Source organism: Gnatocerus cornutus, chromosome 7 (genome assembly GCF_029298725.1).
Source record: "Gnatocerus cornutus isolate USDA-ARS CGAHR chromosome 7, icGnaCorn1.1, whole genome shotgun sequence".
NCBI classification, from domain to species: Eukaryota; Metazoa; Arthropoda; class Insecta; order Coleoptera; family Tenebrionidae; genus Gnatocerus; species Gnatocerus cornutus.
This window is the reverse complement of record NC_142239.1, coordinates 14,844,217-14,857,497: the sequence shown is the minus strand read 5'-3', so window position 1 is coordinate 14,857,497 and position 13,281 is coordinate 14,844,217. Positions and strand designations below refer to the sequence as shown.

At 34.6% G+C, this 13,281-nt stretch overlaps 1 protein-coding gene across 1 annotated transcript in view; it reads right to left on the bottom strand.

Moving 5' to 3' along the window:
• Window positions 1-13,281, bottom strand: part of LOC148171432 (scavenger receptor cysteine-rich domain-containing protein DMBT1) — an 84,953-nt gene that overhangs the window by 48,146 nt on the left and 23,526 nt on the right. Inside the window, exon 2 of the mRNA XM_088041960.1 lies at window positions 8,657-8,877. Coding sequence (XP_087898086.1) covers window positions 8,657-8,877 — 221 coding nt within the window. The remainder of the gene's footprint in view (window positions 1-8,656; window positions 8,878-13,281) is intronic.

Genomic DNA, 13,281 nt, shown 5'->3' with positions numbered 1-13,281 from the left:
GAAGAGATAGCGTCCTTACACCTTGAGGCATCCACACCCAAACATCTTGTCGCCATCAACGACGATAATTGACCTAAATTTAGAAATGAAGGTTGGACACAAACATAAAAAGTTTTTGTGATATCGACAATGACTGTACCATAAAAATGTGCTAAAATGATACCTGAGGGTATATAATTTTTTTACAACGAAATTTATGGTGCTCCATTCACCCAAGACAAAACTTTTGCTTCGGAAATAATGTACCAGTTTGTGTCATTTGCAAGCATCGAGCAAATAGATTAGACTACTATACAGGTGTCTCGCATAAGGTTAGCTTCCTAAAAATGTGAGATTTGTGAGTTTATAAGGAACAAAAAATATATATATCATCTGGGGCTAAACTAAATAATAAGCGAAAAAAAGGCATTTTTATAAATTGAAATTTTGATATCACTGATCTACAATTAAGCAACTACAATGAAACCGTTAATTTTCTATAGCAACACTAAATTGTCAATTTTGACTTTTGTCACAAATTTAAAAGTGTTATTTTGCTGCGAAATATTCTGATATGCTTCTGTTATATGGAGAATGCAGATGTAATGCTGTTAAAACCGCCCGCCTGTATAATCAGTGTTTTCCTGCAAGAGTGGCTCCCCACACAGATACTCATTGAATCGTCTACGTACTACAGGTACGATATTACCATTGCGCGATCGGGAAAGCCATCATACGCTTGAAGTTTTGGAAGCAGAAGATGCAATACTTCAACTTGTTGAAGAAGAAGCAGTGATCAGCACTCGTGAAATCGAAAGGCGAATTGCAAACGTTTTGCGAACAACTGCATGGCGTATTATCCAAAAGCAACAACTCCATCCGTTTCATTACTCTCGTGTACAAGCTTTGGAACCAGAAGATTACCCTAAAAGAGTTCAATTTTGTGAGTGGATGCTTGAAAAAGCACAAAACGGCCCAAATTTTGCTGACAGATCCAACAATACCTTATAACCATAGAAACAAAATTAGTAAATGTCCAAGGATAAATTTCATTATTACAGAGAGGTTCCCAAAAGTTGTACTTTTTTGAGTGCTTTTTATAAATGTCTACTAAACGCAATTTGCCATTAAAGTTTTTTAATCCTAAAACCTTCAACTTTCTCTATGTTTAAGGAAGCTAACCTTATGCGAGACACCGTGTATTATATTGTTACGGCAACTATTAAAGTAGGACACTAAATTAATCTTACCGGGATATCAATAATTCCTCAATCAATAGCAAACTTCTTCTACCTAATAATAATTCGCGATATCGCTTTTCAAAATATAGACGCTACTTCTTTGTGCTTCCGTGGCTAAAAAATATCCAATGCAATTTGATAATTCTTTTTCTGTTTAGAAAATCTGAATTATAAAAAATCCTGAGAATTCGAAAACTATGCCAAATTTCTGATATTGATATCTCGCTAATTTTTTAGAGTAAACTTAAGTTATATTACATCATTGTACGCAGAATTTTCCGCAGATTCCAAATCTCTTAATTAAATTCAGATCCGATAACAAATAAAAGTTGATTTTCATATTTCCTCATTTTTCCTAATTTTTAAGGTTAAATATCTCGGAAACTATTTGAGATATTGAGATGCGGTTTGCGCCATTCTTTTTTCGGCTCATTTTACGTTAGAAAATGTTCTTAAAAGCCCAAAATTCGATAGTCGTTTTCTTGCAAAAAAAAACGACTTAAACGATGAAAATTTTTCATTTTTTTTATTTTTGGTCATAACTTGTAAACTATTTGTCCGATCGATCTCAAATTTAGCCAGTAGATAGATTTCGAGCTCCTCTTTCGCCTGATGTATAATTCAAAGTTATTAAACGTCGTTTTCATTTTGAAAACATTGATTGAAAATCACCTTAAAATGACGTCTTCAAAACAGTTTTTGGCCAATGCCTCGTTTATTTATTAAGCAAACTCAACAAATCTGGGCTCATTTTACGCAGAATGTCACGCTGAGTCCAAAAACATTTTCAGTTTTTGTCAATAACTGAGTCATTTAAATTAAATTTTTGGGTTGTCGCCAGAGGGCCAAATTTTTGAAGGTGCAAAACAATTCGTGCTCGATATCTCGGAAACTATTTCAGATATTGAGATGCGGTTTGCGCACCGTTTTTCTCGAGATTTTTTACATAAGAAAAAGTTCTTCTGGGACACTTCTAGAATTCTTTAATTTTTAGTGCCGGATGCCGGAAGTTTTTGCTTTGACTTAAAATGAAAATTTCTAAAATTTCTGCTTTTCGCTTTACAATTTTGCAACCCGATAGAGTTAATACACGAATCAAAAGTAGCAACTTTCCCAAATTTTATAGCTGTAGCAACAAAATTACCAAAATTACGATTTTTAGTGACGGCTGACGGAAATTTTTGCTTTGTCTTAAAAATAAAAATTTCTAAAATCTGTATCTTTTTTTACAATTTGTAGAGTTAATACACCATTCAAAAATTGCAATTTCCCCAAATTTCATAGCTGTATCTTCAAAATTACCAAAATTACGATTAGTGCCGGATGTCGAAAGTTTTTGCTTCGTCTTAAAAATATATCCGCTCCAGAATTTTGCTGTTAATACATGACTTAAAACTAGCAACTTTCTCAAATTTTGTAGCTGTAGCACAAAAATTATTAAAATTACGATTTTTAGTAGCGACTGCACGAAATTTTTGCTTCGTTTTAAAAATAAAAATTCTAAAATTTGTCCGTTTTACTCCAGAATTTTGCGATTGCAATTTAGTAGAGTTAATTAATACACGACTCAAAAATAGTAACTTTCTTAAATTTCATAGCTACAGCACCAAAATTACTAATTTCAACATTTTTTTTCTGTTTTGAAAAATGGTGGATGCGCCGGACCAAATTATTTTTGAAACCATGGCGCAAATTGTATTAAAACAATGAAGCTGGTTTAGATATCGTTTGAAGCAGAATTTAATAAAGAATATTTTTCATGTCTTTATATTTTTTAATTTTTTGTTGGACTCTGTGATTCTCCTGTCCAGAATTCGCTAAGAAAATCGCAATTCTGCTAAGAATTTTCGCATTTAAATTCAGTACAAACTAAAAGTAATGCCCTTACCTGAAATTTCTTGTTAACTTTTATAGCTAAATTAGGAAGTTCATTATAAACTGGGATTTCTATTCTTTTGGAACAGCGCGGAAAATTTAATTATGTGGACTGCCATCCACTTTGAAATTAATTTCTACCCCTTGATGTTTACACATAATTAAATAGAAAATTAAATTAAATTAACTTTAAAATATTTCGTTTTGCTGCAATTACGCGTTAAGTTTTGCTTTGATAAATAACAGATAGGTAGACATTATTCAACTGTTAATTTTAAAAAAATTAGAGGTAGAGAAAAATTCAAACCCTAAAAATGGGGAACAAGCAGATATAAAAAAAAATCCAATAGAAACTGAATCTTTCAAGAGAATTTTGCATTTGTTTCACACGCAATTTCGAATTGTGCGTACATTTTTTGCCGGGACCCAATCTTTGTCTCTATCCTGCTCCCCCAATTGCAATTAATTTTTCTCCCTATGGTGTCGATTTCCTTCGGACGGAAATAACAAGCAATGTTTCAAATAAAAGCCAATAATAATAACGTACCAACATGAAGAACGGCGGCAGTAAATAGTCGTCGCATCGGTATCGAAAACAAGTCCAATCTAGATTACGAATGACAGGAACGTAATAAAACAAATAGGCTGTCGTGATAGAGAAAAAGAATCGAGATGTCCCGACTAAAGCGCATTTGGCTCGACACTAAATTGCTGCAGGTTTTCCTAACAAAGGTGGTGCAAAGCGTGGGAGAATGGAGAAGAGCAAACTAGTTTTTAAGTGGTTTGGAAAAGCTTTTCTTGTGCTTCAACGGTTTTTAGTTTTTAATTTCTACGGATTTTGGTTTAGTTATTCTAAAAGCAATCGAGACGGAATATAATTTACTCAGGAAGTTAAAGTTGCAGTCGTTTTCGAGAAGTTTAAAAAAGACAGGATTTTGGCGTTGCAGAACAAATTAAATTGTGATTTAGTTGCTCTCCCACGGGAACAAATAGAGCAAGAAACTACAGACTGTCCTTAAAAAAGTTAAATGTTGAGAATAATCCATACTAAATCAAGTTATGTGTCCCTGAACATCCTTTTTTTCAATTTCAATCCGTTAAGTGGGATAGCAGTCCCCATTTTTCCTGTCCCCGAAATCAGATTGATCGATTTCCTCTTCAAGAAGTGCAAAGCGTGACACCATTTTCCAACCCGTAAAACCGTCCTCCTGAAAAATAATTTTATTTAAAGTTTTCCGTGTCTGCGATGCGGATCATCGATACTTTTCAATTACACGCGGCATCAAACAATTCCCATGATCTCCGCTCCCAATCCGCCGCCACGTTCGCCGCCACCGGTATCATATCACATATCTGCCAGTGGTAAACTTTTGATGTGTACGTGACGCACTCTCCTCTTGGGGACCGGGAGCTGATGTATCACCTGACATCCGGCTCGTTACGCAACGGCGCCGCGATGCTGAGGAAAAAGACGCTTTTGCTGCAACCACCACACACTATGACAGGTATAACGCCGTCTTATTTATGGAGCCATTCTGCGACTTGTTGAGGAGTTTCCGAGAGACTCTTATTATCCAGGGACGGTGACGAGTCTCCGACTCTTATTATCTATATAGAAGACACGCTGGGAAAGTTTCATGAAAGTTATGAGGAGTATCGATGTGGCTTTGTTCTTGTTGCATCAAAGACTGAATACTATCGACCTTTGGATTTCTTTTGATTTGATCGTCGCCGTCGTTTAACCAAACAGCTATTAATCCTGGCAATAAATGAATTAGCCGATAACCCCTCACTGCCCCCATCGACACTTCTAATCCTAATTCGAACAGTATCCGGCTTGTATCTCTTTGTTTCATCTGCCTCATTGTTCGAGGGTGGGCATCAGGGACGAACAGTTGCTGCGGTCTCTGATCGATTCGCAATCATTGTTGCCCATTTCCCGGAACGCTTGCCATAGAATACTGTCACCGCGAACAATTGACTTTTTATGGAAATCTTCCTAGCTCAGTCTACAATGTAAACACTTGTTATGTGACGCGAACCGACGAAAACTCCATTAATACGCTCCATCCAGCCTCTGTCGAATCGATAATTTGCTAAATAAAAGCCCGGACTCCAGTAGTGCTGAGCTGCAAAAAACTACCCTCTTTCAACGAAGCAAACACTGAATAGTCCGAGTCAATTCCGGCTTCCGCCGTGCCATACATAATCACTCTTAATTAGCTGCTAATTGTTATAAATTATCACAATAATTGGCTGTGACGGTTATAGAAAGCCGCCTAACGGCTTTCTTTAGGACTGTTCATAAGAACAGTGGAGATTTAATCTAATTTTGATTGATTGAGGGGGAATTTGATGTTCAATAACAATTTGTAGCGACATTCATTTTAAGGATGACAGGTGATAGAAGTTTCTGACAAAACGAACTGCTCATTAAAACTTTGTCTAACTCAGGCGCTTTCATTGTACAGGTAACATTAACACAATGTAATTACTACGTGCTATACAGACAATACTTCATTGTGTTTCTAAACGAGTAATTAATGTCTTATACACGTGAAAAATGTTTGATTGATGGTTTATTGATTTTATTTGAGTTTGTTATGTTAAACAAACAAACAACTCTTGAGGTAATTTCAGCCATTGGGAAATATTTCGAATTCTGTTCAATTCCTCTGGATCAATAGGTTTGTGTATGTATTGCTTTGATGTTCAGGTTAACGCACTTTTTATTTTTATTGCTTTGTTTTTGCATACCATAATAGCTGTTTTTGCAAAATGGTAATTTTTGCGTTCTAGACCTGCACAAGTAGCAAACAATATTTTTTCTACAATTGCAGCAAAATGCAAAATTTAACTATAAATACATTTTGGACAATATTTGTTCACTTCACTTGACACATTTACGCACTGTTTAAGGGAGCGAATTCAATTCCGAAGATTCAACGATTGGAATTTTAGAAATCTGAGAAAAACAGTTATTTCCCCAAATTTCATAGCTGTAGCACTAAAATTATTAAAACTACGAATGTTTAGTGAAAAATGTAAGAAATTTTTGATTCGTCTTAAAAACGAAAATTTCTAAAATTTGTGACTTTAGCTTTACATTTTCACAATTTGGTGGAATTAATGCACGACTCTAAAATAGTAACTTTCTCAAATTTCATAGCTGTAGCAATAAAATTCCCAAAATTACCAATTTTTAATGACCAATATAAAAAATGTTTGCTTTGTCTTAGGAACGAAGATTTCTAAAACTTGTGTCTTTTGCTGTACCCTTTCACAATTTGGTGGAATTAATACACGACTCAAAGATAGTATCTTCCCCAAATTTTATAGCTGCAGAACTAAAATAACCAATTTTTAGTGAAAAATCTGAGAAATTTTTGCTTTGCCTTAAAAATAAAAATTTCTAAAATTTGTTTATTTTCTTCTACATTTTTACAAGTTGGTGGTATTAATAACACACGACTCAAAAATAGTAACTTTCCCAAATTTCATAATGGCAAAATTACTAATTTCACTTCATTTTATGTTTTAAATAATGGTGGATGCGCTGGACCAAAATTTTTTTTAGGATTATAGCGCAAATTGTAAAACTGTGGAGATAGTTAAGATATCGGTTGATGCAGAATTTAATAGAGAATCTTGATAAAAATGAAATAAACGGCTCGCCTCACTGGGAGGTTTTTGTTAGTAAATGAGATTTTCTTTTAAAATCTTTTCTCTGTTTCTCCATTGTGTGGATTAGTAAAGTTATGAATAAAATGATTGATGGATTGTCATTTTTTGAATGCACAGTGGTCCAGAATTATTCTGTCTTTACCTTACTACCAAATTTGTAATAAATACTGAAAATATTTTGAGAACAAGTTGATAAAATATACAGCGATTTTAAATCATTTCAGTGCAAAATTTCTGGATACGCAGATTTAAAATACACATAAAGTGTTTGAAAATTCATAAGCTTTTGCCTAAAGCATAAAAGAACGAACATTCGGCTAAAATAAATGCTGTCAAATTTCACAAAACCTTCACTTAACCATTCTATCCATTGCTGTTTGTTTCATTGTCGTCGAAAACACAAAGCTTCACTAGTCTCTACAAACTCTCTAGTTTGTTTGGTTCCCGTTTTTGCTTATGTGTGTGTGTCCAGTGTGAAAATTATGTTTAATTAGAACTTTTAATTTAAATGCAGATAAAGTATGAGTCCCAACCTAATTTTTGCGTGTAATTTTCTTGTACAAACCAACCACTTCTGCTTTTTTTCGAGCTCGTCCTAATTAATTTAGAGCTTGTAAAAGTTTTCCGCAATATCTTATTCTAACAGAAACTGACCTCAATTTAGAAATTTCAGCTACTAAGATGTATCAACTCTGTAATCTAGTTTCTGCGAAAGTGCCAACGTCACGTGCTCCAGTTCGCCAGGGTGCGGTGCAACGGGGGCGGTAATTGCTGTCAAGGCCCAACAGAAGACGCGTTCGCGAAAATGGCGTCTCTTGAATTATTCCGAAGCGGTTTTTTGCAGACGAAAAGGACAGTGACTGGAACGGAGTTTACACGATCTGACACCTCTTCGATCAGTTGCTTTGTTTACTTGCGCTTCGCTTTTTGAAGACGAAGCGAGTTATCGATTCTCTTCTTGTTTCGGCTGCCGCAACAGAACCGATGATTTGTTTCGCGGAGCCGCAGAACGGACGCCGCCTCCGGGTGCTCGTAAACGCACTGACACTGCAAAATTGCTCCGGAGAGGTGATGAACAGACAAACTGTGCCGTGAAATTGCACAGTGAAATATTTCGCACGAACTTGTTAAAATGTTACTAATAAGTGAGCAAATAAAATTTGCCGCCACCGAGCAAGATTTGTAATGGAAGGAGAAAGAGCAAAGTTTTGTTAAAGTGCACTTTAAAAGTGGAGATACCGGAGAAATGTTTTAGAGTTATAAAACTTTGCAGAGAGTGTTATTAAAATAAAACGAGCCGATATAAAATCACGTTCGATAAACGAGGAAGAAAATACCAATTAAACCATCAAACATCGACGAGCTCTCAATCATAAATAAATTTAATTTATTATTAAATTAAATAAATATTTAACCATTCCATGGAATGGTTAATGCTTTTACTTTATGACGATAAAATGACAGGTTGATTTGATGCCATTCAGGGTCTATTCAAAACAGTTCGGTTCCAATTTAACTCGATTCTCATCTTCATTGTGCGCACTTCAATTCCGGTTTTAATGCCAACTGATCTGAATGTTTTTGGTCCATTCAAACTAAATTTAAGTTTATTGCCATCACCATTGACGCCAATATTCTTTAGTTCTAAAGATGACATTCTTGACATAAACTGTTGCACTTAGTCCCGTTAAACAAAAAGTCTACGACATTCACGTTACACTGGAGTACTCTTGTAAATAAATAAAATTCAGGAAACTTTGCAACGTCTGCAACAACGTGGACACTTTTCCAACTTCCTGACCGTTAATCACGGATCAGTGTCGCCCAGACTGTCAATTACATTGTCGCAAAATTGCCACCTCCTAATCAAACTTTACCTGCATATATCCGCCCTCGCAATGACTGGCGTTGAGTAGCACCCCCACTTTAAACTTATTGAATTTAATCCTGAGAATCCAGTCCTTGGGAGTTCCCCGGAACGACCGGAATCTGTACCAGCACGTCATCGGCTTTCCAAAGTTTTCGCTGGTCACTTCTGGACTCGCAACATCTTCGTAGATTTCCACAGTCTTGTTGCAGTGATCTTTCTTGGGGTCGGCTGGAAGAAGAAAGTAAATTAATTGCAGGAAAAACAGCGTCAAAAGCGCGTCCTCCCACGTGAAGGCGTCCGTCGCCGCCCCCGGCGCCGTAACGGCGTTGAGTGCTGGAGTCGAATTTCGTTCTCTAATTATTTTATTGGGTGAAAACGCGGCACGATCTGCACTTTGCTCGTTATAATTCCGCGACTTAACTTTGAGATTTGATAATGCAACTTTGAAACTTTGATTTTAGTTAATTTTGGGGTGAGAGTACGCAGACTCTTTTGCTGGAGAGAAAATCGACACGCCGGAAACACGGAATAAAACGACCAAGCTTGGGCGCAGTTGGATATGTTTATTAGTATGAAATATGGAAATTTTGATCTGATTTTAATAATATACAAGCTGGATTTCGTGGAATGTATGAAAGAGATACGAAACGGCGGATATCTAAAAACCCACAGTCTGGACGGTGAAATACGGACTATTTTATACATTGGATGTAAATTTAGGCTTATCGAGGACAGAATTGACTTTCGAAACATTCGTTTTTGTCGGACATTTATCGACAAAAGACCAACTTGGAGTTCTGGGGAGCCTTAAAAATTAGTTCGCGGTGTACACGTTGCCATTAGCATTTCCCCAATAATTGATTCGGTCTACATTTTCGCATTGAGTGAAACTCAGCTTTTGCACATTTATACAATAAAGCTCTGATAAATCAGCCATTATTAGTATCTGGAGGCCTTAAATTATACTCGTAATTACGCAATTGGTCCTTGTTGTCTAGCTCCTCGTTACTGATGCAAATAAAACACAAATCAATACCACCTGGGACCGTATTTATTTAATATTAACGAAATGACTGAAACGACATCATTGGGGTCCCATAAACGCTCCACGCCGTGAAATAAAGCGAACAATTCATTTCACTAACTGCTGAAAAATGGCAAACATGCGTTGTATGAAAATTCATGAAAGAGACTTTCATATCCTACGCAGGACTTTCTTGCTTGCTCGGGTTTTCACAATGCGACCTCCTGTTGTAAAATAGATAGATATTTATGATGTTATAAAGTACGACAGTTCTATATCAAAATTTAAGAGGCCGTAACTCAAAATCTGGATGAGACGCACTCATGGGAGGAACTAGGTCGTTATGAAATCTTCCAGACGGGCCTGTCGAACTTTTTCTTTATGTAAAATATGAAAGAATTGTTCTCTGGTCATAATTTCATTACTATACCACAACTGCCAGCTACACCAAAAACCACGAAAATAAAGTCAGAAATATAGAAAAATTATTCGTTTCTCGCTAGCGGGAAGAATTATTACTCGGATTTTAAAATAATAAATCATACACACATAAATCTTAAATTATCGAAGTTGTTTACGAAAGTGCAATTTAAAGTTATTAAACGATGATAAATTGCAAGTCGATTTATTGGAATTATTTCGTATAGAATGGTGCGAGGTGGAGAAGAGGCTTGCGCGTTCGAGTTTCGATTATGTTGTCAAAATGATCTTCTTAAATTGCATGCAATTTGCAGTATTTATGAAACTAATGTTCGCACTGTGTCTTGCTTTGGATATTTGAGCACTTGAAGAAGTAAAACTCGTTAGATATTTCTATAACTTTGATCGACAGTAGCAGATTCTTAATCTCTTAGATTCTTTAGTATTCTCAAAGGTTCTCCAAGATTCTTGATGATTATCTATAATTTTCCAGTAAGACTGTCTTATCTAGAATTTTCTATGGTTTTCTTGGATTGTCCATATTTTCTCTCACGACTCTTTACGATTTTGCCTATAATATAAATTGTCTATAAATTACTGAGATATTCTCTAAATATCTGCAATCCTTAAAGGTTATTTATGTAGTTTCCCGAAGATTGGAGCCTGAAGGATTTTAGAGTTTTGTCAACGATTGTCAGTTTCTTTGAAGTTCCTTCAAATATGATAAGATTTTAAGTGATTCTTTCAGATTTTCAACCTTCTTTAGGATTTTCTGGCAGTCTTGAGGCTTTCGGGGTTCTATGGGATTCTGTAGGTTCCTCTATATCATTTTTCGTTATTTCATATTTTTTAATTTTCGTTTCAAAATTCCTACAATTTTTTTAAAATTTTCATAGTTCTAGATTTACCTGTTCTCCTTCGGAAACGCTGCTCAACCCTTTCTAATAGGAGTAAAATTTTGCTTTCGGCAGTCGTCAACTTGGTAACTAATACCAAGAGCAATGTAGCAACATTGAAAAATTTTCTACAAAACCAAGAAATGGTACTTTTAAAAGTTTAAGGTATACTTGGTTAAAGCACTTTTCGATCTTTTTTGACACTAGAAAAATTTATCATTAACTAGAAAAAATTTAATGTCAATGAAATTCTCATAAAAAGTTTATCCAAACAGAGTTTGTTCGGTTATAAAAGAAAGTTTCTATCTTAAGGCGGTTTGACACGATCACATTTTTACGGATAAACATTTAAGAATTTTTCTTACAAATTGACGTCCAAGATATGTCACAAAATTAATGCAGAAAACTTTTTTCTGTTCGCTAACCTCCAAAATCAGCGGTTTGGGGGTTTATTCTCTTCACTTGACGCATTGTTACTGCGTAGAATTGTGAAATTATTTGTGAATTTTTAGGACATGTTTTACCTAAATTTTTTTTGCAAATATTTGTGCAAAAATATATTCTCTAATTTCTCTGTTTGCCACAAGAATATTTATTTCAAAAAAATTCTCAAAAAATCTGATCGTGTCAAACCGCCTTTAGTTAAAAAAGCACAAATTTTGTTTTGATTTTCAATTTTGGGCTCAGGAAAGAATTAGATGTAATATGACAGATAGCATGGGCGCCTTTTTTCATTACCTTGTGTAAAATTCTATAGATTTCTTCATTATTATTTAGAATTCAGAATGATTATTTGATTCTTCTGTATTTTCCAAGGTTTTCCAAAAATGATTCTCAATAACATTGAATTGTTTAAGAATTTTCCACGATTTTTTATGATTCTTCCAGAAATTCTTAAATTTTAAGATCTGGATTTTCTTAAATTCTTATATTATTGAATTATTGGAGTTTTAATCCTTTGATGTGAAAAAAATTTGATGATGCAAAAGAATTAAAAATATACTAAAACATCTATAACTACAAATCCGTAATTTTTTTATAAATTTCGAAGTAGCTGTTCAGAACAAATCGTACAAATATACTTTCAACTTCAACGCGGTTTGAAAAGTTCAATACTTAACAAAGAATAAATATGTATACGATCCAAGAAAATTCGTAACGTTCAACAGAAAATTATTAAATTATTGATTACTGAAATTTTCAGAATAGTTACATAAAAAATTGTAAACGTCGGAAAACTTTCTAAAATAAATCCTCAAGAGACGCAAAAATTCCATAAATTTCAATTTGAAGTACTTAAGGAATATAGTAAACTCAGTTGACATATACCTAGTAAATTTTATGGCCACATTATGAGAGGGCCGGGCAGTACTAATCCTTTTTAACCATCGGTCAACTCTCTATCTAGAACTTTGTCGGCTGCAGTTTACAACACCCAGTTTTATTTCTATGGGTGGTTTGACTTAAGCCATAAAATGTTTACTAGGTATATGTCAACTGAGGTTACTATAATTTTGAAGAAATTAAACGTAATAGGTAATTAAAAAACTACTCAAAAACTCTGTTATGAGCTTATGAGAGTATTGATTTGTCGCAGAACTAATGACTTCTATTACACACTAAAAATAACTAAAATTTGTCAATAAAACAGCATTAGCCTAATGAAATATCAATATGTTCCGTATTTATTCTGAAAACAATAAACCAAGTGTAAATTAAGAATAATTTAAGGAAAATGTTTTGCTCCATTTTATGGGGTTGCAAAACTAAGGTCGCAAAAATAACCAACTTTAGGTAATAAAACATTTTGCATTTGCAAACTTCATTCATAAAACGTTAAATATTACGGCATTTTACTGAGGCTGTGTTATAAAAGTTTTGTAGTCCTTGTAAAAAGTTACTTACAGCTCCGAAAAGAGAAACGAAAGGACGGAAAGGTGAAAAAAGCCAAACCTAAACCCCGAATGGTTTCGGTTTTTAAAGATGTTTCGTATTCATCTCACAGGAATTGACGGATGATGCAAATTAAACTTGAGGAAATACAAGAAAAGAGCTCAAGAGAAAATCAATATTTTATTTGCAACTACAAGTTTGGAATTAACTAGATTTATTTAGTTACTGAATGAAATCCGTTGCTGACACATTTTCACAGAAGATGTGGTGTGCGCTAAACTTGCTAATAAAAGCGTAATAGCTTGCCATGATGGAAAATCGGCAAAGCAATTAATAGAGCGGCTCCTAAAAAGTTTCGACCGCGGTCAGTGATAAAGCTTTTCGAGAGCTTTATCGAGA